Source organism: Lepisma saccharinum, chromosome 23, assembly GCF_977018435.1.
Source record: "Lepisma saccharinum chromosome 23, izLepSacc3.1, whole genome shotgun sequence".
In the NCBI taxonomy this organism is placed as follows: domain Eukaryota; kingdom Metazoa; phylum Arthropoda; class Insecta; order Zygentoma; family Lepismatidae; genus Lepisma; species Lepisma saccharinum.
The window spans coordinates 47,260,718-47,287,957 of NC_139251.1; the positions used below are offsets into that span (position 1 = coordinate 47,260,718).

The 27,240-nt window shown below is 36.9% G+C and overlaps 1 protein-coding gene across 6 annotated transcripts in view; it reads right to left on the reverse strand.

Annotated features, from left to right (window-relative positions):
- LOC146005342 (uncharacterized) overlaps positions 1-27,240 on the reverse strand; it is a 128,547-nt gene that overhangs the window by 95,345 nt on the left and 5,962 nt on the right. For all 6 annotated transcript variants that reach the window (XM_083144528.1, XM_083144526.1, XM_083144524.1 and 3 more), the window contains 5 exons: positions 10,276-10,413; positions 8,970-9,188; positions 2,373-2,486; positions 1,094-1,292; positions 243-350 (listed from right to left, as the gene is read on the reverse strand). In XM_083144528.1, coding sequence (XP_083000654.1) covers positions 243-350; positions 1,094-1,292; positions 2,373-2,486; positions 8,970-9,188; positions 10,276-10,359 — 724 coding nt within the window. In that variant the 5' untranslated portion in view covers positions 10,360-10,413. The remainder of the gene's footprint in view (positions 1-242; positions 351-1,093; positions 1,293-2,372; positions 2,487-8,969; positions 9,189-10,275; positions 10,414-27,240) is intronic.

The following is a 27,240-nucleotide window of genomic DNA, read 5'->3' on the forward strand; positions in this document are numbered from 1 at the left end:
CTCAAAATAAAAACACTATTAAAAGGTGTTTACAATTTCACAAAATTTCGTCTTTGCACCTGTTTACATCGAAAGGTTTTGCACGTCTCAATTGCTAGGTTCATTCTTTAAAATTTGTTCCAGTGCAATTACGAAGTATGTATTTAAACAGACATACGGTATGTGAAATAATTTAAGCAAGCACATATATTTTGTAACATGGACTGCTGTAAATTCTTAAAAAAAAAAAAAATTAACCATACCTGGCTGCAGATGTGGTAATGGGGCTGTTACAGTACCACCACTTTGGGAATTTCCACTTTGTGGTTGCAAGGACCCTCTCACACCACCTTGGATCCAACTTCCTTCCGCTGCAGGAGAAAATACCAAATGTGTTATTCTTGAGAATTCAGAGTTTCAGTACTTCAAAAGAAGTAAGTGTGACTGGCAAATTTCTCTACATACAGAACAGAATAATTGGTACTCTGTCAATATTGAACACTGTAGGCACATCAGTTTATTGTTAAAATTACCCATTCAATATAGGAGATAGCCCTACAATTTAGTGCAAAATTCAGCTATTCTCATGATTATGAATATAAATGAATATTTTGTTATGTCCGATTTTGTAAATGTCTTAACTACACAGTTCCTTTTATCAAAGACAAAACTCACTGCGACGATCTGGGTATATACAGTAATTAAGGACATTCATTAATCATTATGTTCAAGGAACATTTACAATTTTACATCAGATTGACTAAATATCAGTTTCTGGTATTTACAAAAATTTCATATGGGTCCATTCCTACCATAAATAAAATTACTTTACAACAATGATTCTTGTGAAGAACAAACTAAATATGCATTTAGTAAATACTATGCAAGTGGCTTTTTTCTCAGAGTGCTTAATTAATTAGAAAAGCATATATAATCATCATATCAGCATTGAAGGTATTACGAGTCACTTAAATTCATTCTGTAGCAACTGCTACATTCTACCTATTCCCAACAGCTTTAAGTTGTGAAAAAAGTTCCGATATCTAATCAGCCCTATTCCCCCTAACTAATCCAAAACGTACGACAGAAGAACATAAAAAGAAAAGTAACTTACTCTGTGGCCTCAAACTCGGACCAGGACCATACTGTGTATCCGAACCTGGTTTCTGACCAGTCGAGGGTGCCTGTCCATCTCCACTTGACAGCTTTGGAAATTCTTGCTGGAAGAGAGGTGACTGGTGTGCTAGGAAACTTGGTGCTGAACCACCTTCGCCAGGTCCTGCCATAATGCTGCTCCATGATTTGTCTGTGTGCTAGGTAATAGTGATAAAGATGGTACAAGTTCACAATACACGCAAGTATTTAAGTATAGCATATGTCTACAAGAACTTTAAAATTACCAAAGTACCTATGTTGTGTATCAATAGATCTATGCTAGATGTAGGAAACTATTTTCCACACTTCTAGGGAGAATATAACACACTATTAAATGCTCAATAGATTGTGCAAAAAATTAAATATCCTTGTGGAGGATGTTTCAAGTGTCATGCATTCCTTTGAATAAAAGTGGTCTTTTGTTCAAATAGTTCAGCAGATATTTTTTTAGAAAACCACATTTCATAAATCATCAAGAAAAATATTATCAGTTTTTGATAATTAATGCTTATGTTGGACCTGGACAAGGAGAATCCTCTACACAAGTGATGCCATTCTTGAACTTCCCAGTCCACTCATACACTGTCACCATACTGAATTCTCATCCGAGGACGAATATCTATAGGTTTCATGCCTTCGACAAACAAAAATCTTTCAATACTTCGCTGCTCTTTCTTGGTGCACTTTTGCAAGAGTGCCGCTATCTTGTCGAGATGTTTCCAAGGTTGCCAATGCTTAATATAACTTTTCCAGTTTCCCGCTGGACAGGCATGGTACTTGAAAATTATAACAATTCAAATGTATTGGTAGTTCAGAATATTTACAAGTTTCCATCTGAACTATACAAAAACAAAGTACCATTTTTTGGCTTTAAAAATATGCAAAATTTTACATGAGATAATTACTCAATCACAAAATCCATCTTTTCACAGAATGTTGTTGCAAAAACAATGGTATCTCTATCAATATCAACTCACTGATGTAAAATTGGGAAATTTTATAACATGTGGCTCTATTGGGGCCATGAACGTTCACTTCATAATGAAGAGAAATGCTAAATCAGGATCCCACATATTCTTTTTACTTGCACACATTGCACATTTCTAGAAATTATTCCCTCAAAAATTTAACCAATCTATTTTCTACAAGGAACAATACATACTAAGGCCTGATAAAAAAAAAAAAATACCCCACTAATGGCATAGAGTACAAAATGTGTAAATTTACGTCGTACTTACTTGTGGCTGTCCTTGGATTGTTCCAGTAGTTGTGCTTGCAACAGTGGCACCAGTTACATTTGGTACTACTACTGGTGGTTGAGTTGTTACTGTAGGTGTGCTGCTTGCTTGATTCTAGAAAAGAAATTCAGATATTGTTACTTGCACATTATTTTATTACATAGAAATTTAGCATTAAAAGGAACAAATTCACAATAGAATATCCTAGTCTATTACACAGACCTGTAAGAAGGCAAAGATGAAGATGGAGGGATAACGTTGAGATGGACCTGAAGGGTTGATCTTGTCCAGGATAGGGACAGTTGGAAGGCCTGTGTTGCTTCAGCCATAAACCTTCAGGTATAAGAAGGCTGGAGTGTGAGAGTGTAGTCCTTTACACATTTCAACTCAGACAAGAAAAAAATATTCTTGTACTGTTAAACATAAAGCATTATGAAAACTATTTATCATGTAAAAAGATGTACAATGTTGGTGAATTTTTATTTTCTTGACTAAATTCTGTCAATACAGGGTATGTCAGAATTATGAAGATAAACTTTATAAATAGTTGTAAACATAATCACTTAAGTTGCAAGAAACAAAGGAATGCATGAATATTCAATGGAAAATATCAAATAGTGTCCAATTAACCCTTAAAACACCAGAGCTAACTTTTCATGTGTAAGTGCCAATGCTGGGCAAGTTTTCAGTGGAAAATTCTTCAAGGTTTTAAATAAAAATATGTATCTTGTTAACTACAAATTCTAGAGTTACAAATTTAGCTTGATTTGTTCAATACATATTAGGCTATAAGCTCATGGTATACAGGGTGGCATACAAGTCAGTTTACCCATACACAGGGCTCGAAAAATTCCGGTCGCCAGGTAGACTAAATATTTCAGCCTGGCGGCTGATCTTTTGTTGTAATATGTACAAAATTTTGATGATTCTAAGTTCAAATTGCAGTACCGCGTAAGTTAGCAAATGATTTTTTTTTTTTATCAACGTTGTGAACATTCCATAGTCAGTAACAATTTCTTACCCTTTGTTCACCAACACCCCATTTCCTGCTTTATCAAATAATTTAGCGATGTTTTGAATACTGTAATGCTCAGCAGTGGTGCAGGAACAGGGGTACAATGTACCCCCTAAAATTTTGAAGGGGTACAGTAGCCTCCTAAATCCCTGATGCACGCTGTACCCCTTGTAATCCCCTCACGTAATTTAGCAAAGCACTGCTGTTCAACGAAACTGTTTTAGAAGCTGTTCAAAGAAACTATTTTTTTGTAGCTAAACACAAAAAGTTATTTGTTTTCAAATATTATCTTCCTTTTGAACAGAATTAAAACCAGTGTAAACCTAGTTCCCTTGATCTGCACTGGGGGAAAACTTTTCTAAGGACATGAAAATGAGTGTAAAATCCTCAGCTTCCATGTGTAGGGGGGTACACAATTATTGATTGGAAGAAAATATATAAATAGGGTTCAGAAGAATAGCGCTCAACTTCCCTTTCGAATTTTTCAAGTGGAATTTTCAGACACTACATACTTCCACTATAAAATGAAGAGCTAAAGTGTAAAACATGGTGACATTTTGGTCATTTGTGAGTTCATTAAGAAAAAAGGTTAGTAAATAATCTGCTGTAGATAAATTGTTTTCGTGTTGTGTTTATCAATTTCAGAAGGCTTCACTATGCCCAATGCAAATTGTATGTCATCAGAAATGTCTGAAGAAGATTTTACAGATTGTAATAGTGACAAAGTGCCTTTACAACACTTGGTGTTTTTTTTAAAATGGGAATATATACTTGTGCTATGAATGTGACACCTGGCTGTCATGAAATACAAAAAAAAATTCTAGCATATGCAATCAAAAGTAGACTTCAAGGGTCACTGGGTCACAAACTTTAGTTCTGAAAATATTGTTATTGTTTCTTTGGTTTGCACCCTAATCCTTTGCCAAAAATTTTACATTTAAACAACCATGAACATCATTGTAACTTTTTATTCTCTATATGCAATGCTTGAAGTAACATTTGCTTAAAACATTGTTGATGATAAGACTAAATAAAATTAATTGGAGATAGTCAGAAGTGAACAAAAAGTTTGATATAGAATACAATAGAGGATTCTATACAAACAGACAATAAGATTAATTGTTGCAATTCTTCATAATAATAAAATAGGCCAATTGTTACTTATTGTTCAAGTTGCTGTGGGAAAATGATACAATCTGTTGTATAATTCAAATCTTGCTGAAACTTCAATATGTAAAGAAAAAAGAAAACTGCCACGTTTGCAGATGAGATGAGGGGAGATATCTTGGAACCACTTCCTTAGGTAAGAATCTATTGGTACTTACTGAGCGACATTTATCAGATTCATCCTTGAATAATTGTTTCAAATTCAATCAAAAATAGAAATAATGAGGAAGATATTAAGTCATATATCAAGTCTTCAACTGTACTACCTACAGTGCTTGTCTTCTATGTCCATGTTGTAAACAGATATTTTGGCTCATTCAGGATATTATTTCATATCCACTATCCACAGATGCCTACATGCAACAAATATTTATATTTTGGGTTAATTTAATGATTTGATTTATACTTTTTGGATTTAACCCAATATTTTTAAAAACAGATGAAAATACAAAGGTCTCAAGTCTAATAGAAAATGAAAGTTAATGACAATTTCCCACAGCCAATCATAAGCACCTTGTGTATCAGACAAGAGCAAAAAAAAATTAGTAGTGCAAACTTAGTTATGATGATTACATATTTTTGAGCATTTGTTACTCAGGCTTTTATCATGTCAGGACTAATATAAGACTACAAATGTTAAAAGTTGGAATGCACTTGTCTTTTCCCTATGATAGGACAATAACCTAGCCCCATTACTACAATGCAAGTGCAGATAGAACACATTGTCACACTGAAATTAGTGTTGAATGAAGTATTTTATCTAGAAAAATCATTACTTAATTATAATTAAATACTTAACAAATCTTTAAAAAAGGGTGAGGTTTCATTATTCCCACTTTTCAAAATGATAACTTTTAGTACACTAGAAATGAAAGTTGCATAAACTTTGCCAAGAGCAGTGCTTTGAAGAGTGAATAACCTGAGAGTTATGTAAATTCCTCAACCATTTGTCAATTATGTCACAAATAAGATGATGTTAGTGAATTACCAAATTATATCCGTGCAACTACAGTCAACTCTCGATTCTACGACCCCAGGTATAACGACCCTCTCGAAGTAACGACCGTGAAAAATTTAGAAAAATTTTTTTTAAAAAAAGTTGAAAAATTGAAGGAAATCGGCCGAAAAATGCGTTGTTTTTTCCTCCACTCATTCTCTTTACGAGCGCTCTACCGCTCACAATTAGGTCTGAACTAAGAATAGACACCACCACACCATGCTTGAGTGATATCCAATAAATAGCACTTGACCTCTGCCCTCCCCTCCCTCAAGTGCACCAATGTTACCCCGTATCAGACTGCCACTACCCAACGTGCCAGGCTTGCTCTTGGATACGTGAGAAGAGAAGATCGAATGTGCTTGGATGTTATTTTAAATCGACTTGTTTCCTTGTCCTAAGAGCTGCTGAAATCTCGCAGGTGAGGAGGGGGGGGGGGGCAGCCCGAAATGACTGCTGGACTTGCAGTCTTTGCCAATGTGTATGGCAGGTCAAGCTCTTTCATTGACAAATACACCACCTTGAGAGATAAGATCGCAGGAATGTTCGAAAATACAGATGCGTGGTGCCTGTAAGTCTGGCCCATCTGTCCAGCTCTGACCTAGAGTTCAGCAGATTCCCGTGAGTGAGCAACTTTCGGCCTTGTAGCCGACAACTTCCGGTAACCGCTTTCATTCAAAACGTGTTCTTTGTTCCCTGCAACACTTCATAAAAAAGCGAAACTGTTAGAGATAATCAAAACCACATAGGTGAACTAAGGATCGTCAACCCGCTTAATGCGTTGTCATCCAGGTTTCCACAAAAGTTTACTTCGATCTTACGTGCATCATAACTCCAGTTTCCCACTTCATACGTTTTCCTAATTGTGTCGATGTCGTAATATCTACCAAAAGTGTTCCGTTGGCTGACAGACTTCTCCCTCTTTTCCTGTCAGCAAACGTAGGGGGTGGGGATGCAGATTGTTTCAGCAACAATTTTCTTGCTGATGCGGGCTGATTACAGGCGACGGTGGAAAAGGAACCACCCCTCTTCCTTTCCTCCGACGTCTAAAATTGGGCAACCAGTTCTGGATATATTCTTGAAAACGAACAAAAACCATAGAACAAGTAAAAAAAAGTGACCCTCTACCCTTTCCCCAGCTCATTCTCTGCCACACTTTCCCCAGCTCATTCTCTGCCACTGGTGTGCACCGCAATGTTGATAATTGCAGATTTCAGTTGTTTTTTTTATTTATTATTATTTTTTTTAATGCTGTTGTCTGCATAGGAAATATTGCCCGTATTATTCTCTGTTGCATGGTAAACCGTAAAGCAAGGGTCATTTCTTTCTTCTTTGCACTGCTGTTAAAAGTTCCATCTTCGACAGTTGCGTTATCTTTAAAATACTGGGACTTTTCTCTTCCGGCAGCTGGCGCCTGTGTTTTGTCTAGCGTCTGCAAAGCTCTTGCTTGCCGATAACAGCGATGACTCATCCAGCGCGAAGGAAAAAGTTATTGTTTTGAATCTCACAAAGCTGATTTGATAACGAAATTTGATCTCCAGAAAGGAAAACAAGAGTTAAAATAACTTCATGTTCTGCCCCTTCCGATAAGCAAATCTGTAAATTTAATTTGCATCAGCTTTTCTTCAGAACCATTCATGTGGAGGGAAAAAAAAGTGTTCAATGTAGGAATGGTCGCTGAGACTGATTAAAAAGACATTATTCAAGGGGAAAACGTTTGGAGAGGTGGGTGTTTGACATCGAGAATACTCCTAAATCCAACATTAAATTGTCGATTAACGTGAGAGTAAATAACGATCTACCATTTTGATATGTGACAATGCGCAGTTTCATAAAGCTTGTTTTCAGTTCATTTTATGCTGATGGGCTAATCGGGACTAAATATACAGTTTAAAGTGAAATTCTATTCCAAACCTGAATGTATCGACTGCCACCCTGTTTAATGACGTGTCCTAGAATACGCATTGGGTGTAAACACATCGCAAGTTGCGCCTTTCCTTTTTCACGCTGGATTACAATGGAAGTCAAGGAAGGAGTTTGGACTGGAGGAAGGAGTTTGGGGAGGAGGGTGAATGAAGTTGGTTGAAGCAAAAGTGACTTTTTTTTTTGCGATGAATTTTACACAGCCGAACCAGAACGAAAATTACAGCCCTGCCATTATTTTTTTTTTTTTGTCTGGTACCTAGAGAGGTTGTGTTGTTTCTCCAGAGAGATCTAATCTTAACAGTTAATCTTGTAACAGACGATGCTCCAGTAAACCCGTATAAAATCCAACATTCATTCTGCCCGATTATCTCAAGACTTTTGCTGGCACCAGTCTGACTGGTGTCAAGATTCTTCGAGTTTCGCTTGCAATAAGCGAGAGATTGTTTTCCTTTCCATTGGTCTCAGTGCAAACGGGTTTCTCATGAACTAGAATTGTAAGAATTTCCTGGAAAAGCAACGACTGTGCACAATTGAAACAAAGTAACATTATTTTAAATTCTCTTTTGTGAAAACTTTTTCATGTTCTATTTTCCTTCTCACAACATGCATCCTGTGCATAACAGGTTGTATAACTACCAGGATAAATGGTGTTACCATCTCCTAGGCATCTGTGCGTTCGTTTGAGCTCCCTTTAAGCTGAAAATTGGTGCAAATTCCAATAACGACCCCTTTGAAATAACGACCCTTTTCCCGGAAACTGTGAAAGGTCGTTGAATCGAGAGTTGACTGTAAACGTTCTATTAATTTCGGTGGCCTCTCCCACCATACACTTGGGAACATCAAACTTTTAGAAGTAAGTTTTGTGGAAATAATTTGGTAATTCCCTTGTCTTCTTATTATCAACACAGTTTTTCATTCCCCCTAACATGAATATGCCCCAAAATTTGGGATAAAAAAATGAACTTAATTTACACTACTTCAATACAATTAAATAACTGCATAAATGAATTTCACAATATATTACAATTGAGGGGCTCGGGTGTAAAACATGGTAAGTGACATTTTGGTTATTTTTGAGCTTCAAAATGAAATTTGCCTTCCTCCAATTTTCGAGTCAAATTGCCATGTCATACAATTTGCATTGGACTCGGCGAAGCCTTCTGAAATTGGTAAACACAACACGAAAACAATTTATCTACAGTATAGCTTCTAATAACTCAGAAATGACCAAAATGTCACTTACCATGATGTCAATACACCCGAGCCCTCCAATTACAACTCTTCCCTATTGCACATTAAGTGTTTAAAAAAATACATAATTTTCTCTTCTATCACTACTTGAATGGAATTACAAAAGCTATTTGGAGTCCTTTATCCAACATTTAACACAGATTTTCTGCATGCAGTACTACACCAATGACAACAGGATTTCATAGTTGCATTTCTCACATGCGAGTGTTAGGAATGTGCTTTAGAATGGGAATTTACTTACTGTTGTTGCTGGTTGTACTTGTGTGGTTTGATTCTCTGGTTTGCTGCCCCATCCTGTACCTCCGCTTGGAACAAGACTTATAGCTGGGTCGTTGCCACTATGTTCTGATTTCAAACTTGGTAGGTTTGCTGGGGGACGCCGTGCCGATGGTATCTTACCCAAACTTTGCATGCCATGTTTGCGTGGAAGTGTTTTCTGTTGTGGTTCCAATGACTCTCCCTGGAAACAAAAGATTACAGTCAAGAGAAAGCAAAAACAAAATGTTAGGAATTCCATTTGCCTTTATGTATGGGTTTGTCATGTACCACAGCCAACACCACAATCCAATGGTCGAAAAAATGACCATCCTTTCCATTGTAGTTTCAGAAATTGTGCATGACCATATATTTTACTAAAATGTGCAGAGCACATGCAGTTTTAACAAGGCCTGTCAAAAAAGGAACCAAACACTTTTTGTAAAGCTTGTATATAAATTCATTGTGAATGACCTTAAGTGACCCTTTACTTGTCAGTCAGCAAGGTTTTGTTCAACAGGCAAAGAATGCAATGTCCTGGGCACAGTATTGTCCAGTGTTACTTGCCTTAATGCAATATTCAGCCAATGAGCAGGCAAGTTTGTTAATTTTTTTTTGACTAAACAGTGGCCGTAACTGCATCATTGTTACTGGCAAAATAATTAAACTTTTATTTATAAAGAACTAATAATTTTTCAGTATGCAGCTGTTAAATTAAGTCGGTCGATGCAGATTCATATTCCCATGCTCTGATTTTTCGAGCAACCATGGGTATTATTTCAAGCACATGAGCTCCACCTCTTGAAGTCAATTATTTCATTTCATTTCAAGCACATGAGCTCCATCTTTTAAAGTCAATTATTTAATTTATATCATGTGCAATTTTGTAACAGCAGCCATCTAACACAATTTTAGCACATGGGGGTTACGCTAGGTCAAAATTACGATAACAACCCCTTTGAAATAACTACCCTCTGCCTTGAAATGATGAGAGGTTGTACAATCGAGAGCTTACAGTAGTAGTTCTACCTTTTCTCACCTAGTTTGGAATATCTGAACAAAGTAGAAGTCTTTAATAGTTCTTCTGATTAACACATATCAAATGTATCATGGAGAAAATATGTGAAAAATATGCACTTTATTTGTAATTTTATATTGGTTGACAAAATTTGATATTGGTTCACCCATATTAAAATTCATAAAGGCAAGGATTATTTTTTTAGTAGGTCACTAATGACAATTTTCTCTTAAATGTACATGTGTTCCTTCACACATGGAGGATTTCTGCTTACCCTGTATAAACTATTTATATCCAGTGACTGAAACTTCGACTTTCCTTTCTCCCCCTTCGATGCAATCCCCGATAAAGTAGACATGCTGACTCCAGGCAACCATTTAGATGAACCAGACCCGTGGAACGAACCTTTTCACTGAAATTAAAGATACTGAAAAATTAAGTTCTGCACGTTACACAAACAGGGTGACCACACTAGGATCATGATAAGATTCAAGGATTCACGGTTTTCAAGGTGAACTTTCCAAAAATTAGAGGATATGTTTTCTTTATTTGAACCTTGTGTTTTACCTACTGTCTCTCACCATGCACCCACCCACACACACATACATACAGGGTAATTCAAAATGAATGGTACAACTTTACACAGTAATGACGACGTTACTATTTTTGATAGAAAATCAGAAAAGGCCTCAATATAAATAAGAATTCTGGAAAGGGAAAGTGGGCTTATGCTGCTTTGCTGCTGTTCCAACAGGATAGCCAGTGTTGCAAAATGGCTACTGACCAGTAGAAGGTGTATTGTGTGTTGGAGCTATCAAGAACTGATTCACTCACAATGATGCAAAGACATTTCCAGATTTGCCAAAGTTACAACTGTGAATTGTTAGTGTCTTCGAAACCTTGGACAATGACTTGCTGTCTCGTGCATAGCAAGTACTTGATTATAGTTTGGATATTTACTGCATTTCATGTGGTTCCCAATGTGTCATGTGAGTAAAACTTCCACAGTTCTTCTCAGGGAGTCGTAACGTAACGAAATGGAACGGTATTTTCAATTACGGTTTCCGTTACGTTACAACCAGAAACAGAATAACTTTTTTCGTGAACAGAAACGTTACCTCAGGTATATGAACATTACGTTACAGGTGTGCATAACGGTACCGAACCATAACTGATCTCTAAAGGAGTAGGTCTTCACGTGACACTTTAACGTTACATCCATTGCCGGCACCCAGTAACGTTACAGGGTAAGAAAGAGGTTCGTCACGTATTGACTAGTAACTTTAGTGTGTGTGGAAAGTGATAGTAACGTTACAATTAACCAGTAACTTAATTGAGGTCACGGTTGTAAAAACGTTACACTCCTTTTCTCAAAGCAACAACGTTATTTATAGCTGGTATGATACAGACGTTCCGATGTGCAATACCGTGTCCGATGCCGTGTTCCGGAGAGAATAACATAGGTCTCTCGTATAATTGTGCTCGTTACTTTTGTAACGTTACAGTTCTTTTCCTCCACAAAAGTCTGTTTCGAAAAAGTGATACACATATCCGTTACGAATAGCAAATACCGTTATCGAAGGCGTTTTCGAAGAAGCCTCATAATTATGATCGGCAGCATACTAACATTACAGTACTTTGACCCCTTGAAAGTCACTAAGTTATAATACGTATTTTCGTTTTGGATGTCAGTGAAAAAATTAAATTGTAAAACAAAACGTTTGAAAACATCCGTAAACAAGATTCGGCGTGACAAAAGTTCTGGTTATTGGAATTTACTTATTAACTATGTATTTATCACAAATATATTTCTTTTCTGCATACTTAATCGCTTTATGTGAATTTGTTCTAATTTGATTATTTATGCAAGATGAATTTTAACATGTACGTTCACTTTATACGATAGCAAAGCAAACGTTTGTTGAGGGAAAACGTTTATATCTATCTATCTCATCTCTCTCTCTCTCTCTCTCTCTCTCTCTGTTTACATGTGTTACATCATTTTTTTTAAAAAAAAATACAGTTGTTTGGCGATGAGAATGATTCGTGCTTAGATTAAGTTGCTGAAGGACGAAACATAAAGGACCAACCATGGTCGAGCCAAAAAATCATCCGTGCCAATCGTTCGTCCACCTAAGCGAGAGGCAAGCTTTCTCCTATCGGAAGACCAAAAATAATTGCTTGTTGCGCGACCTTGAGAAGGCGAACCGAACTGATAGCAGCAGCACCACGCAAAATCGGAAAATCTGAATCCTGAAACTTTGTACACGTGACTTTCGATCACAAAGCATCCGAGTAGACAACTCCTTGGGGCGATATGAAAGGCACTTTTGGCAAGTAGAAAATGCGTAGAAACGAAATGTTAGATGGAATTGTTGTACGAAACAAACGAAACCGCGTTTGTGCAACTGGTCTGTAGCTAGACAGGGCCATTGGACTCTCAAGAAGGCAAGAATTGTATGGAAAGTGATTCTTAAAACTAAGCGAATAAAATGACAGTATATTTTATCATTTACAAGGGCCCTCATCCGCTTACAATTTTGAAAATTACTTTCAGTAATTCTTGTCTTCTTGGACAGGAGGTGCATTAAACTTTTTGGTGTAGAAACAGACAGAATGCCCGCCTACCTACCACGTTCGAAAGAAGGTCATAGACAGACAAGAAAGTAATTTTCAAGAACGCAAGAACGGCAGTCGACATGGATATTGAGCAACGTGTGACTGAGAAATACAATCGGAACAAAGGACAAGATTATTCAAGAAACAGTAATTTTATAAAACTTCCTATAATTAACTCAAACTCAGTTCATCCTTTTATCCTCTTTTGTTTGTTATACTTTTGTATTATTCATGTTTTATATCGCTTTTCTGCCACTTGTAGATAATCGCGACTATGAAGATGAATGATGATCATATTAAATCTATGAAGGGATGTTATAAAAAAAAAACAGCCATGCCCAGATGTCTACTCGAACTTGAAATGTTTGGTACGTACCGAGTGTATGAATGGATTACTAAACGACTTCGGCCTTCGAGGCTACGGTTTCAGTTGCAACATGCAGTATAATTACGTTTCTACTACTCTGAATTGACCAAAGCATGTGGTATGTATCCTTCATTTTACTTAAAAAGCCCCCTTTATACATGAGATACTACAAATAGTTTCAGGCATACCCTTGAATTCTGATTGCCTGGCACTTTTTTTTTTAACTAAGTAATGAAGTGACGTTTATATTCATATTAGGCCTACGACTAGCTCGAACTAAAAACTCTTGTGAAATACTGTGTATATGTTATCCTTGTGAAGTGAGGAACTTCATATTTTGCTAAGAAAATATGTATGAAAAATTATATTTGTAGCTACTACTTGAAGAATTCAAATTATTATTATGATGGAATTTCAACTTACGTACAATCTGCATATAATGTGTTATCGGAGAGGAGTTTTTGTCTCGCAGTCAATTTATTTTTAGTTGAGGAACTCGAGAGTAAGCTGGAAATATATAATGACCCACGTTGTGGTGTGCTGTTCGATTAATCAGAATTGGAGTGAGAGAAATCTGTAGTTAAGTTCATTCAACACGTCAATTTGTAACTGTGAATGCAAGTTTTCTTTGATTTAGCAGGAAATCAGTCTGCTATTGTTGTAAGTAATAAATGGAAATATATATATTTTCTGCTCGAGTAGGAATCCGCAGCCGTTATCCAATCAATCAGTTTCTCTGTGTGAAACTTCTGTCTAGGAAAGCTACATACAATTTGCTTTTAATAACAGCAGCTTCAAAATAACCTATCCATTCTTGTCATGCCAAGTAATGTTTGATTTTGATTTGTTATATTTAAATTTGGTTTTATGCCAGTTTTGGCTAATCGCGAAGACGAGGATGGGTGATGAAATGGCAAAATTGATGAAAGGACATCACAAAGAAAATAATGCACAGGCTGTGATCCGAACTCGGAACCTGTGGCGTCGTATTGCACTGTGCTAACCACTCCGCCACGGAGCTCTGCAAAATAATGTTTGACCATACATTGTTCATGAAATAAAAACATAACATATACAGTGGCTCACATTAGTAATCAAATACGTAGCATCTTGCTGCATTCCTTCACAATATTTGAAAATTAACAACATGTACATAAATATAAACGATGGTGAAATATTTATACGCATTTCTTAAAGTTATATGTAACTTTTTTTAAAAAAATTTGGGTGCGTCAGCACTTAGGCTATTTTGCACCCGCCACGTTATACGGGGTGCAGCCCCTTACCATAACAAATAACATAACTGTAATGTCGCATAACTGAAATATTAAAATATTCTGACTTAGGTTAAAAGCTGAGGCTGTAAAGAGGCACTCAGCGCATATGACAGAAAGCAGGAGAACACACAGAATTATACTGGCCATAGGGCCAGTCGCCAGAGTCTCGTTAGTCTGGAAAGAGCAGTCCAGGGCGTACTACGTGGAATGAAGTTGAGGATTGGATGTAATACGTGGAAGGTCACCCCTTACACCCCTGTTACGTTTAAATATTTGAAAATAGTTATTTATGTTTGGGTGTGAAAAAAGAGATCACTTTAATATTCAGACAAATCGTGAAAGCCTTCTGTTTCTGTTAAGCTACGTTTCCATTCTGACAAGTTCCAGACCCATGACGCGCAACATGTGCAGGCGCATGTTGCGCGTCATTCAGTGCACTGTTTCCAATTCAAAACTACTTCTGCAAAATACGCCTACAACAGCACCGGAGTGCAGGACTTGAGTGTAGCGTTGTTCCATTGTGCTTTAGAGTAGTCAGTGTCTCTTCTCTTGTATTGTAATAATTTGGTAGTGATTTAACTTGTGTAAAGATGAACAATACAACTATGGCGGGTTTTGTGGTTATGGCAGGCGCGTACCATGAACTTGTAAAAATAAGAGGCGAAAACGACCTAGATGGTGGATTAGAAGTTTTCTAGCGAAAAGAAATTCGGAAGGAGCATATAACTCGTTGATGAGAGACTTACGTCTTCAAAGTGGATACGAAAACTTTGTAAGAATGACTGTAAGTGATTTTGCATTGTTATTAAATCTTGTTGGACCACAGATTGTAGTCGCGTCGTCTGTTTCTACTCTAGTGCGCATGCCCCAGGAACTTGCTGCAGGCTGTTTCCATTGTCCGCGGCGCATGTTGTGCGTCTTAATTGTTGGGGCAATTTTGTCCCCGGCACTTGCGCCGCGGCATGTTGCAGACAATTTCCATTTCAACAAATGCTTGGCACATGCAGCGTCGCATGCCGCGCGTCATGTTGCGCGGCAAATTTGTGGTAATAGAAACGAGGCTTTACATCGTTTTTTTTTACTGGTCAACTACAGTGCGGGGAAGGAACAATTGATGCTACTTCCTGACTACATTTGTTACCAGTAGCTGCATTGCTCCCTGACTGAAGTACGAGAAAAATGGGTAACAAAAACAAAAATACAACATTTGACGAATGGCAGCTATTTATTTTTACCGTACCTAACCAAAGGGTACAGGGAAATTGAAAATGTTAAGTAGTATATGTAAGCGTACCGTGGGTGATGCAATAAAACGTAATGACAAGCAAAATGAGGTAGATTCCGTATCTCAGAAAATTCAACCAAGAGAAATAGGAGACTGAAATGAAGGAGCTTCAGTATAAAAAATCAAGACCCTTTCCTCATCCCGACCCCCTTTCCAAACCAAGAGCTCCGAAAGCAGCTGTGCAACTTGGAGTAGGCATTGGGACTGCTGTACGGTTCAGTAGCGTTTCGTCCGAAAGCGAAATTTCTAGAAAAATGCTACAGTTCGTCTGCGACGGTTTAATGAGTTGCGTTTTGTTCGATCCTGGCTGATGATGAGTCACACCTTGACTAACCACTGGCAGCGATGGAATTGGTGACTAGTATACCTCGGTTTACAACTTTTAAAACTACATTGCATAGACAGCGGAGTGCAGACTCAAGACAAATTGTCGAGAGAGAGGTCCCGGGTTCGATACCCGGTGGACGCACAAGTGGTTCGGATCCCACTTTAAACTGTAGGTCCAATCCCTATTAGCCTTAATGTGCATAAAGTGGACTTAAAACAACAAATCAAATCAAAACAAATCGTCGAGAGGAAGTGAACTTGGATCTAGAAATTTTAGTCATGGCTGATGGCAACACTTTCTTACTATCTGTCAACTACGAAGGTGAGATTTGCAATTTCCAGAGGGAAAGAAATATTAAAACAAAAAAATATATATTTTCTTCGATGGAGCATTTAAGAGTGTTAGCAAGAGTTTGCTTCATTAAACACTATTAGGATGGTAGCCCTCGGACGAAACGCTACTTGGTCAGGTAACCGTAAGTTGCCTGTTCCTGGAATTCGGACGCGAAACGCTGCGCCAGGTGCTGTACACCTGGCGGTTCAGAAAGCGAAGATGAGCATGAGCGACGAATGCTGAAACTGACGAAGGGACACTCACAGAGAACACTCATGTGCAGATCGGGATTCGAAACCGGGACCCCTGGCGTCGTAGTGCGCTGTGCTAACCACTCTGCCACGTAATATTTTTTATTTACTCATTTATAGCTACTTCCTTTTAAACTAACTAACTAACTCTCTAGCTTTCTTAAACCCGAAGGTTCATGGCTGCAGCAACACAGGCCTTCCATCTGTCCCTATATTGAGCAAGATCTATATACTCTTTTCCATCCCTACCGATTTCCTTTAGGTCCATGTCAACGTTGTCCCTCCATCTTCGTCTTGGCCTTCCTACAGGTCTCCTACCATCAGGTTTCCCAACAAGAATCCTGTAAACTCCTCTTTCCTCTCCCATTCGTGCCACATGGCCTGCCCACCTAAGTCTTCTTGATTTAATTATTCTAATAACATCTGGACATGAATACAAATTATGTAGTTCTAAATTATGTAACCTTCTCCACTCACCTGTCTCCTCATCCCTTTTAGGTCCAAATATTTTCCTAAGAACCTTATTTTCAAATACTCTCAATTTATGTTCCTCTTTCAATGTAAGGGACCAAGTTTCACACCCATTTAATACGAGCACTACATACAAAATTACTGTTTTGTATATTTTAACTTTTAGTTTCTTAGTTATTAAACTAGAAGACAAAAGTTTATGAAGAGAGAAGTAACTTGCATTTCCTGAATTAAGCCTACTCTTTATTTCCTCTTTAATATAATTTTCATTGGTTAATATTACTCCTAAGTATTTGAATTTGGAAACTGGTTCAAACGAGTTGTTATCAATAATTATATTTTGATTATTACCTAACACTTGGTTTCGGCCTGTAAGCATATATTTAGTTTTCTCTTTGTTAACTTCCAAACCTATGTCTTTAGCAGTTTTGAAAAGTATTTTAGCATTATTCTTAATTGTATTTATATCATCCCCTAATAAGTCTACATCATCTGCATATGCTAACAACTGAGTCACACCATTTAATTTTAGTCCTTCGTTAGTTTCTGTTACCTTCCTGACAGCATATTCTAAGGCAAAATTAAAGAGCAATGGATATAATGCATCTCCTTGTTTTAACCCATCATGAATTGTAAATTTGTCAGACACATAAATACCCACACGAATTTTACTTTCTGTTTCACTGGTGCATACTTGTATCATATTAACAAGCTTCTTAGGTATTCCAAATTCGACTAATATATTATATAATTTATCTCTTTTGACCGAATCATATGCTTTCTTGAAATCAATGAATACCTGATGGACATTTTGATTATATTCCCACTTTATTCAAGTGACTTCCTTTTACCTACGCTAAAAAAAGAAATTTAAAAAAATGAATATTAGTCTTTTTTTCAACATGTCCATTGAGAATGTAAATGATCTGTCCCTTTTTTATTTTGTCAGGAAACCTTTAAAGTTTGACATTATAGTTCTTGGACTTTTGTCGCCATTGCACTGAAAGTTTACATCATTGCAAAGGTTGATATATCTATCTACCAGATAGAACACTGGAATTGAATGAGATTAGGTAGTTGTTCTGTAATGGAGATAACACAATTCCATTATAACTTTGTCATTCGGTAAAATAATCGATTACTTTGATTTCACTATTATTCAAAATGTATCTATCTGTTAAAAGCAAAAGTAAGAACCGAAGTCCACCATACCAGCAACACTACTACTTCTAAGCAGCTCCCACAATTGACTGAGGTTTGAATGAAAGTTTGTCTTGTTTTAACCTTTTGACGCCCAAGACCTTTTTCACAAGTAAGCCTCTGGGTACCGAGCCGATTTTGAGCAAAATGCAGAGTTTCAATTAAATAAGTGTAGATCGGAAGCTAATTGTCCTAGAGAGATGAGTGATATACCGTTGTACGCGGAATGAACCAGAGATTCAGACTATATGAAATTTTTGCAAATATGTGGCGAGGGGGAGGGGGCTAACTCTCAAAATTCCAAAATTTCGGGATAAAAATTGTGTTCCCCCACCCTCCCCTCAAGCATGTTCATGCAATAATTAACATATATTATTATAGCTAAAATGCAATTGCACGATATATATAATTTTTGGTTGACTTTCCTTTTCCAGGTGGTTCGTGCCCTTGCCTTTTTTTCGGACATTCATGCAAAGGTTCTATTTTTATTTCGCGTCTACCACTTTCGGTTAATCGCGATGATAAAGGATGTGATAGGTGATGGAAGTGGTATAAAGACAAATGACCCATCCATATTTTCTAATCCGACATTAGACTTCGCAGTGTATTACGCTAACTAATTTGCCACGGGATCGGCTTCTTCGTGTTTGTCTACTCATCAAATGATTGATTAGTTATTCAAACTATATAGGTAGGAAAGCTATATAACATAACGAAACAGAAAAAAAATCCACTTGACGTCTTCTAGTACTATCATCAGCCTACAATTTCATGCTCTCAAATCCACACAGAAAACTTCTTGTGGCATTAGTTTTACGGAATGGCCTTGGGGAATAAAGATCGCCCATTTCCTGGTTCAGCTCGAAACAATCAGGTGCCTTATCGAAGCTGCTGTTGAGCACGCAGGGTTTCTAACCTACTTCGCCGTAATTCAGTTGTTGTATGTATTGTAGAGCCAACCGCAGATTAAATAGGAGGAAAAATACTTTTTCCGACGGAAAATAAGTTGGCAATGCTACGAACACTGAGGCATTCTTGATAAGACGCCTGAGGAGGGTCGAGAAAACTTTCCTGAAAAAGCGCAACCCCAGTATCGAAGGTCATGCTACACGTGGATTGGCAACTTTCGGGAGCATGCTGTCTGTCTACACAATTCTACCCAAATACCTGTTTGAAAATGAATCTTCTGCTCGCATTTTATTTTTCAAATGTAGCTCTGACATTGTAGTCATTTTGCAATTATTTTTATTTGTTCTTATTTTGCTTTGCTTTTGTCACTTTTATAATTAATCGAAACTATGAAGATGGATGATAAATAGATGAAATTGATGAAGAGACACCTAAAAAAGATATTTACAGACCAGGACTCGAACCCGGGACCTAAAGTGGATAGGTTGGGGGGGGGGGGGGGGGGAGACCGTCAATAACTCCCGGTCACGAACTGGCTTATAATGTTTGTAATTTCTCAGGAGTATTTTTTGTTCTGTTCATGCATAATGCCTGCTTTCGGAAACTTAATTTATAAGTGACACACTTCGTTCGGTGGGGACAAGCCACGAATTGTTTGAGAGGAGGGACAAATCTCATTCATATACTAGATACAATCATGGACTATACTTGAAATGGCCTCCCCGATGGCGCAGTGGTTGCGTCGTCGCCTAGTAATCAAGGGGTCCCGGGTTCGATACCCGGTGGAGGCACAAGTGGTTCGGATTCCACTTCAAACTGAAGGTTCAGTCCCGATTGGCCTTACTGTGCATAAAGTGGACTCAAAACACCAAATCAATCAATCATATACTTGAAAAATGACGTGCTAAACACTACTTTCGGAGATCAGATGGACATGGCAATTTTGATATACAAGATGCACTTTTTCTACTTAGATTGTTTATGTCCAAATTGTATCCTAATAGATAATCTCGCAACAACGCAAAATGTTTAAATTGACTCGAATTCACAATGACTCATATACAGTGTGTTTATAAATGAACGGTGCGGCTTCAAAAATTAATAATAAATCTATTTATTACCTTACACGGACAAAACTTACACCGTAATCAGCAGCAACTGTCCAAGTTTATATAACTTTTTTTTAAAATTGGTATAAAGATAGAAATCGAGAGGGGGCAATTGCCCCTCTGTGCCCCCTTGCAGGTGCTCTTGCCGTCTGGAAGAAATGGTGCACGAAAGACGTGAAAACTAAATCCATCTTGAGTATCCTTTTGTCTTGCTACTCTTAGATTCTGCAACCTTTCTTTCTATAGTCCAATGTTTGCCTTCCTTACCTCCTAGAATTGATTTCTGTACAAGTTTGAGGGCTAATCTACCCTGCCCCCTGTGGTTGTGCCACAACACCTTCTTCCGCCGTTGTTCCTTTGTGAACTTTCATCGGCTTCAAAATACTTCATTTTCTTCAAGAGCATAATATCGTTTAATAACCGGCGATATGATTCCTCTACCCTAAATTTCTGGAATAAAGTATAATAATATAAGGGCATGGAAATCTGGAAGGGGGGCGAGGATGGCCACCTCTCCCCTTTAGAAAACGAATGTCAGCTAAAAGTATATATTTCACACGTATAATTTGATTTGTCATACTAATTTACATTAATTATTATAATGGGGATGCAGGAATGCGATAATTTCGAATTCAAGTGGTGTTTCTTGAGGGGGCAACACTATTATCGGGTTAATATGCAATTGCATATGGCATATTTCTCTGATGTCCATGACGAGGGGGGCATTTTACCCCTCCCCTTGCACCCCGTGCGCACGCCTATTGCTACTCCTTTCTACACTAGTTGGAAGCTTTATTCAGTTTCGAGCCAAAAATGTAATTTAATATCAAATCAGGGTTGTTAAACGTCCACGAACCCATAAATTCTAATGGGTTCTATTGGGTTCCGCAACAAGACTGGAAACTTTTTTATCGCACAGTTTAAATTCGGTCCAAGTTGCGTATTCTTTCATTTCAATATGGAACTTAGACCGTCTTTTAAATTGATCCGGAAAGAAGGTCCCTGTGCCGTATTTCAATTGATCAGGAGAAAAGGTCCCTGGAACGATCTGAAATACATAAAAAGGCTCTTTACGGTCCAGATCCATTTATGCTTGCTAATATTCCCTGCTGAACCGGAATTGAATTGATTTAAAATTCCTGACCCTTTAACAACCCTGGTTGAAATTCATTTGTTTACAAACAACCATATTTTTCACGGCTATTTCACATTAATCCCATACGATATACTGAGTTATTTTTCGCAATGTTCCAATGAAAGGTAAGAGATTTTGGCTATTCCTTTTTCTTCCGTGATGTTAAATAGATTATATTCGTCACGCGCCTATAACGTTACTAGCTAACATTTGTGAATTGTTCTTTCCTTGTAACGTTAACATCTACCATACTGAATTTATTTACGTTCCTTATGTAGATGGTATGTACCCAACTGCATTTTGTTCCGTTCCGCTACAGTGGTTTACATTTTGTTACATTCCTATGTAACGTTAATTAACCATATTGCCTTTCACTTCATTCCGTTACGGAGGATTGCATTCATTACGTTCCTATGTATACCGTTATTTACTACCATGTTGCATTTCGTTACGTTTTTTTGTAACGCTAGTATATACCATATTGCATTTCGTTACTACGTTCCTTGTAACTTGTAACGGTAGTATATACCATATTGCATATTACGTTATGTTCCAATGTGCTCATTTCGTTCCGTTCCTTTATAACGTTAATATCTACCACAATACATTTTGTTACGTTCCTTGTAACGTCAGTCTATAACATATTGCATTTCGTTACGTTACATGGGTACCAGCAGTGGAACCATACTTTTCCTCCTACAAAATGGAACGTACCGTGTAACGCAAATTGGGTACGTTACGACTCCCTGGTTCTTCTTCATGTTCCTACCTTTTCTGATTTTCTATCATAAATAGTAATGTCATAATAACTGTAAAGTTGCACTATTCATTTTGAATTACCCTGTATATTGACAATATAAAGGATCTATGTAATTCCAATGCATCCAAAAATTCTAATTTAATGTGCAGAGTTTTTTGCTATTTCACATATTCAGACTCAAAATACATCCTCAAACACAAGTCACAAATGTTACAGGATATACTAATCTACTAAAATTTGTTAAACAAGAATTTCAAACTAAAATGTACTTGATCAACTTCAAGGTTAGTAACAATCTAGGCCTACTGTCAGATAGATTGCTCTACACACGACACTATGAAAGTAAACAGATTGAATTCCACTTTATTTTCCTCACAGCGTTCTTTTCCATCCTCGATAAAAATAAAAGCTAAACTGTGAAAAACTTGTGTCAGAGTATTTATAAATAGTCTATGTACAAATTGAATGAGATTTGGATTAATAAAACTTTCAATTTTTCACATATACGAAGGAAAGTTCATGTAGAATGTACACACAATTCCCGAAATTCAAGAAATTCCTGGTGAGCAGCCATCCTGAAAAAAAAATATAATCCTGCATCCACACACACCAAATTTTAATCCCTTCCCTTTTCTAAACAAGAGATGAAACCTACAAGACTGGTTCCTTTATGCAATATGGCAATCTAAAGAGCAGTAATGATGACATGATGAATCTTTGGGCACGCTGTAAATGTCTCTTCGATATGTCTATAATGTACTTTAATATTGCAAAAAAAGATCATCCTGGTTCTTACACGATCTTAGTGACTACATGTTATCTTCACGAGCAAAAAAAATAGCACAATGACAAATTAAAAATCTTGTCCCTTTCTTAATTACTAATCATTTTTAATTGCCAACCCAAATGCCCGATTCAGTAGCATCAATTTAGTTTTAATCTGAATGAATTATAAATTCTACACGATTGTAAAAACCTGAGTAATGTTATTAGTATCAAAGATAATTGAGAATATAGTTATGGTACAATCAGTAATTCAACACAAATTTTTATCTAGTCATGTTATATAAAATAACTTTGTGTTAAAAAAATGCACACACTCGCCGTGCGAGCTCAAATTCTCATTATTTGTTTGAATGTGCAGTCACTTTGTTATTTAATTAAAAAATGAATATGCAAGCTACGTTTGCAGAGATTTATGTATGTAGCGTATTATGCAATATTTCAACGATCTATTGTTGATTTTTTGAAAAGAACGGAATAAAAGTCACTTTGTTTGTTAAAGTTGTCCTTGTGATATTAATGCAAATTCCTTCAGATAGCTGTAATCTTACAATTATAAAATAATTTGCATGGTAATCGATGACGCTAACCTTACTATTAAGAGTTGAAAATGCATGCTACTTATTAACCTAATTATAGGTATTTTTGTAGAATAGTGAATATTGCAATTTGATTATTTAGGGCAGTGCGAAATTACGATTTTAGCACATGTCTTTCCAAGTTGGCACGTAACTCATTTCTCTATTAATTGGCAGTGCATAAAAAGGAAAACCATACAATGAATGTCTACCAAGTATTAAATTTTCAATGGAAGTTACATATTTAATCCATTTGGACCCAATACATACAAAGGGCTTACACCGTTCTTGCTCATTTGGCCTTCTTGGCGGTTCTGACAGATACCTGCGTAGTAAGGGCGATGTAAACATATGTAATTGTGAATGCTTGATTGGGTTTTATGATACTGATTAATTTGCCCTGACATAACTTCTTCCAGTATAAATTTGTCGGGTTAGTTCAATGACAAACCTAAATCAACGCCTTCCATTAGGTACACAGATGACACATGTCACACAACTCTTCAACTATCTTTAAAGTATGAAATACATTGTACTCAGCTGCACTTCTATGCAACTTTAATATTATAAAGTTAATGTCATCACTTGGCTGGATAACAGTTATCTACCATGCACCTCCTTATGTAACAAATGAGACAGTGTCATATACACTTCCGCCACACACACCTCTGTGTCCTATTCTTCATTAACCACCCCGGTGTAACATCTGAAACTGCTGTGCACTCTGTCTTTCAAGGATTTCGCACTTTTTTTGTCATTTATTTAGGCATGTGGTAGACAAACAAAGACAAAGAATGAACATTTAGGTAAACAAAAGGATGCATGCTCAGTATAGTTCAGTGTTGCAATCTTGCACTGAATATCACCGGGTGAAACTGGTCATCCACATGCTTAACCTTTTGGGACCCAAGCATCTCGATCGAGATACCCAAATGTAACCCTCCCGGTACCAAGCATCTCGATCGAGACCCTGTGTCAAGGTTGTAGTTTTTACATTATAACTTTTCCATTTTTGGCTACAATTTCGATTTTTTTTATATATTGTTCCTAACACATGTATTTAACAGAAATGTTTCTTGCACCTTCTTTTTTCTTCATGAAAATGGAGGTGAAAAGGTGGGAAAAGGGACTTCTCTTTTGTGTCTCTTTTCAAGGTAAATTTTTTGCCTATAAAGGAAGATGGGCTTTGATGTTCTAAAGCAATGCTTTTCACTCCCGTCTGTTAACTGCATTCGAAGGAAACTTGTTTATCAGTATTCGATGTCAAAATGAAAGTTTTCCGTGAGGGTGCAGCAGGGAGTGCAGGGTGGGGGAGGGGGAAGACTGGTTGTTGAATCCGCGTTGTGAGAATGGAATTTCGAAGCACGCTGAAGGAAACCTTTTTTTTTAGCACAAGTGTCCACAAGTTGCGACAGGGGTTACCCTACATTGTCTAAAAATAGTTCACTGCGTTCTAGCTTTTCATCCGTGAATGTTGTGTGTAGGTGTCGATTTGTGCCCAAGTGCGAGGACATTTTTTTGGGTGGTGACAATTTTTTAAAATAATTTTTGGGGGTTTTCTACCTTCCCCCTCCATATATTCGCAAAATTTGCATAAATTTTGCATTTTTCGGGGGGGGGGGGGAACACCATTTTTTAAAGAAAAGTATTTTGAGGGGATTTCCCCCTTTCCCCCTCCATATGTACGCCGAATGTGCATAAATTATATATCGTCTGAATCTGTGATTCATTCTGCATACAACGGTATATCTTTCATATATCTATGGCATTTAGTTTCTGAGCTATAGTCATTTCAAGGTACCGCTGAATTTTGAAGCTTGAATCAGTGGCGTGCCCACCATTCCTTTTGGGGGTACAACTCAAGTTACATTGGTCATACGACAATGATGCAAATATTTTTCTGTTTCTTACATGCCAGCGATAATTTCTATGTGCATTTTGAACTATTGATATCCTTTTTTTCGGGGGGCAGGGGGGGAGAAACTCCATTTTTTAAAAAAAAGTATTTTTAGTGGATTTCCCCCTTTCCCCCTCCATATATACGCCGAATGTGCATAAATTATATATCGTCTAAATTTGTGATTCATTCTGCGTACAACGGTATATCTTTCATATCTCCAGGGCAAATAGTATCTGAGAGTGGGGGAACAAAATTTTTTCCCCCAAAATTTGGAATTTTGAGAGTTACCCCCTCCCCCTGCCACATATATGCTGAATTTGCAAAAATTTCATGTAGTCTGAATCTCTGGTTCATTCCGCGTACAACGGTATGTATATCACTCATCTCTCTAGGGCAATTAGCCTCCGATCTACACTCATTTAATTGAAACTCTGCATTCTGCTCAAAATCGGCTCAGGACAGAGAGGCTTATATGTGAAAAAGGCCTTGGGCGGCAAAAGGTTAATGTAGGATTAAGGGCAATTCCATAGTTACAGACGGAACATTTCAAAACTATTTGTGTTCTAAATTAAGAACATGTAAGCTTCAATTATATTGCCTGTAATTTAGGCAAACGGTATTTGCCTGTTATCAGGCATCTGTTAACAATAATTATTTTATAGAGCCTACTGCACTATTTTCTGTAATGACAATGTAAAACAAGTGACACTAGTATCAAAATACAGCCCATAAGATCAATTAAGGATGTCTATGTTGGTAGGCATTTTGTAAGTGCTTCCAATCTTCAAAGTGCTTGATATGATGATGTACCAAATGTAATTCTTTTATCACACAAAGGCACAATTCAGCAAATATCTGCACGCATCAACCAGACTATATATTTTGGATTTCGGCAACTATACAGTTCTTAAGCTTATAAACATGATGGAAATTTTGCAGTGTGTTTGAATACTTTTGATGCTGCATATTAGATAATTAGGATTTTTCTCGATATTTCCTTGGTTAGCAATTTGCATTGCATTTTATATTATTTCAGATATTTTTGCTGTATTCCTGCCTCTAGCGCAATCGAGACATTGGCAACTATCAATCAAATACATAAAATGTACAAGAGAACAGCCACAAATATGCTTCGTACCAGATATCAATTTGATTTTAACCAAAAAGTCTGATTTGTCTTCAGCTAAAATTTCAATTGAAATATAATCAGTTATAGTTTCAAAACACTACCTAATCACACTTGACAGTACAACAATTGATAGATAGACAATGCCCAATCAACCAGTAACTACTTCAAGTAAATTATTTGTAAACTTTGTTTTAGTCAGTATCCCCACCAACCATTTATTCCAATGTTTCTTTGTAAATTTTGTCATGTTTGGTTTACCAAAATCATCTACAAACTAGAGAGATTTGGTAACAGAACAGTATTTTGACTCATGTTCAGGAATAGCCCCACCTCCAAATAGTGCATGTCTTGGTATCTTAATGCATATGAAGCCAGCTGGAGAAAAGTAGAAAACAAGACAATTCAAACAATTTGGCATGAATGCAAAATTGATCAAATCAGACCATGAAATGACACCAGGAATGTTGAGATGCATGATAATAGAAAGTAATCAGCATAGCAAAAAAACACACCAGAAGATTTGAAAAATTTTGTATCACAGTACAAATATGGAAAAAAACAACAGAAAACGTGTAAAATCATAGAAGGATCTCTCTTCAGCACCCCAGTAAAATTATGATCAACAATTGAACCCAATCTAGGTGAAGGTCAGTATGGTTTCCAACATGGAAGGAGCACACAGGATTTTATTTGCAGCATATGTGACATTAGCAAGAACATTGCAGAGTGCAGAAAAAACATCCATTCATAGACTTAGAAAAAGCCCTTGACAGCTAGAGCAAAGAGCTCTAAAGCAATAAGATGT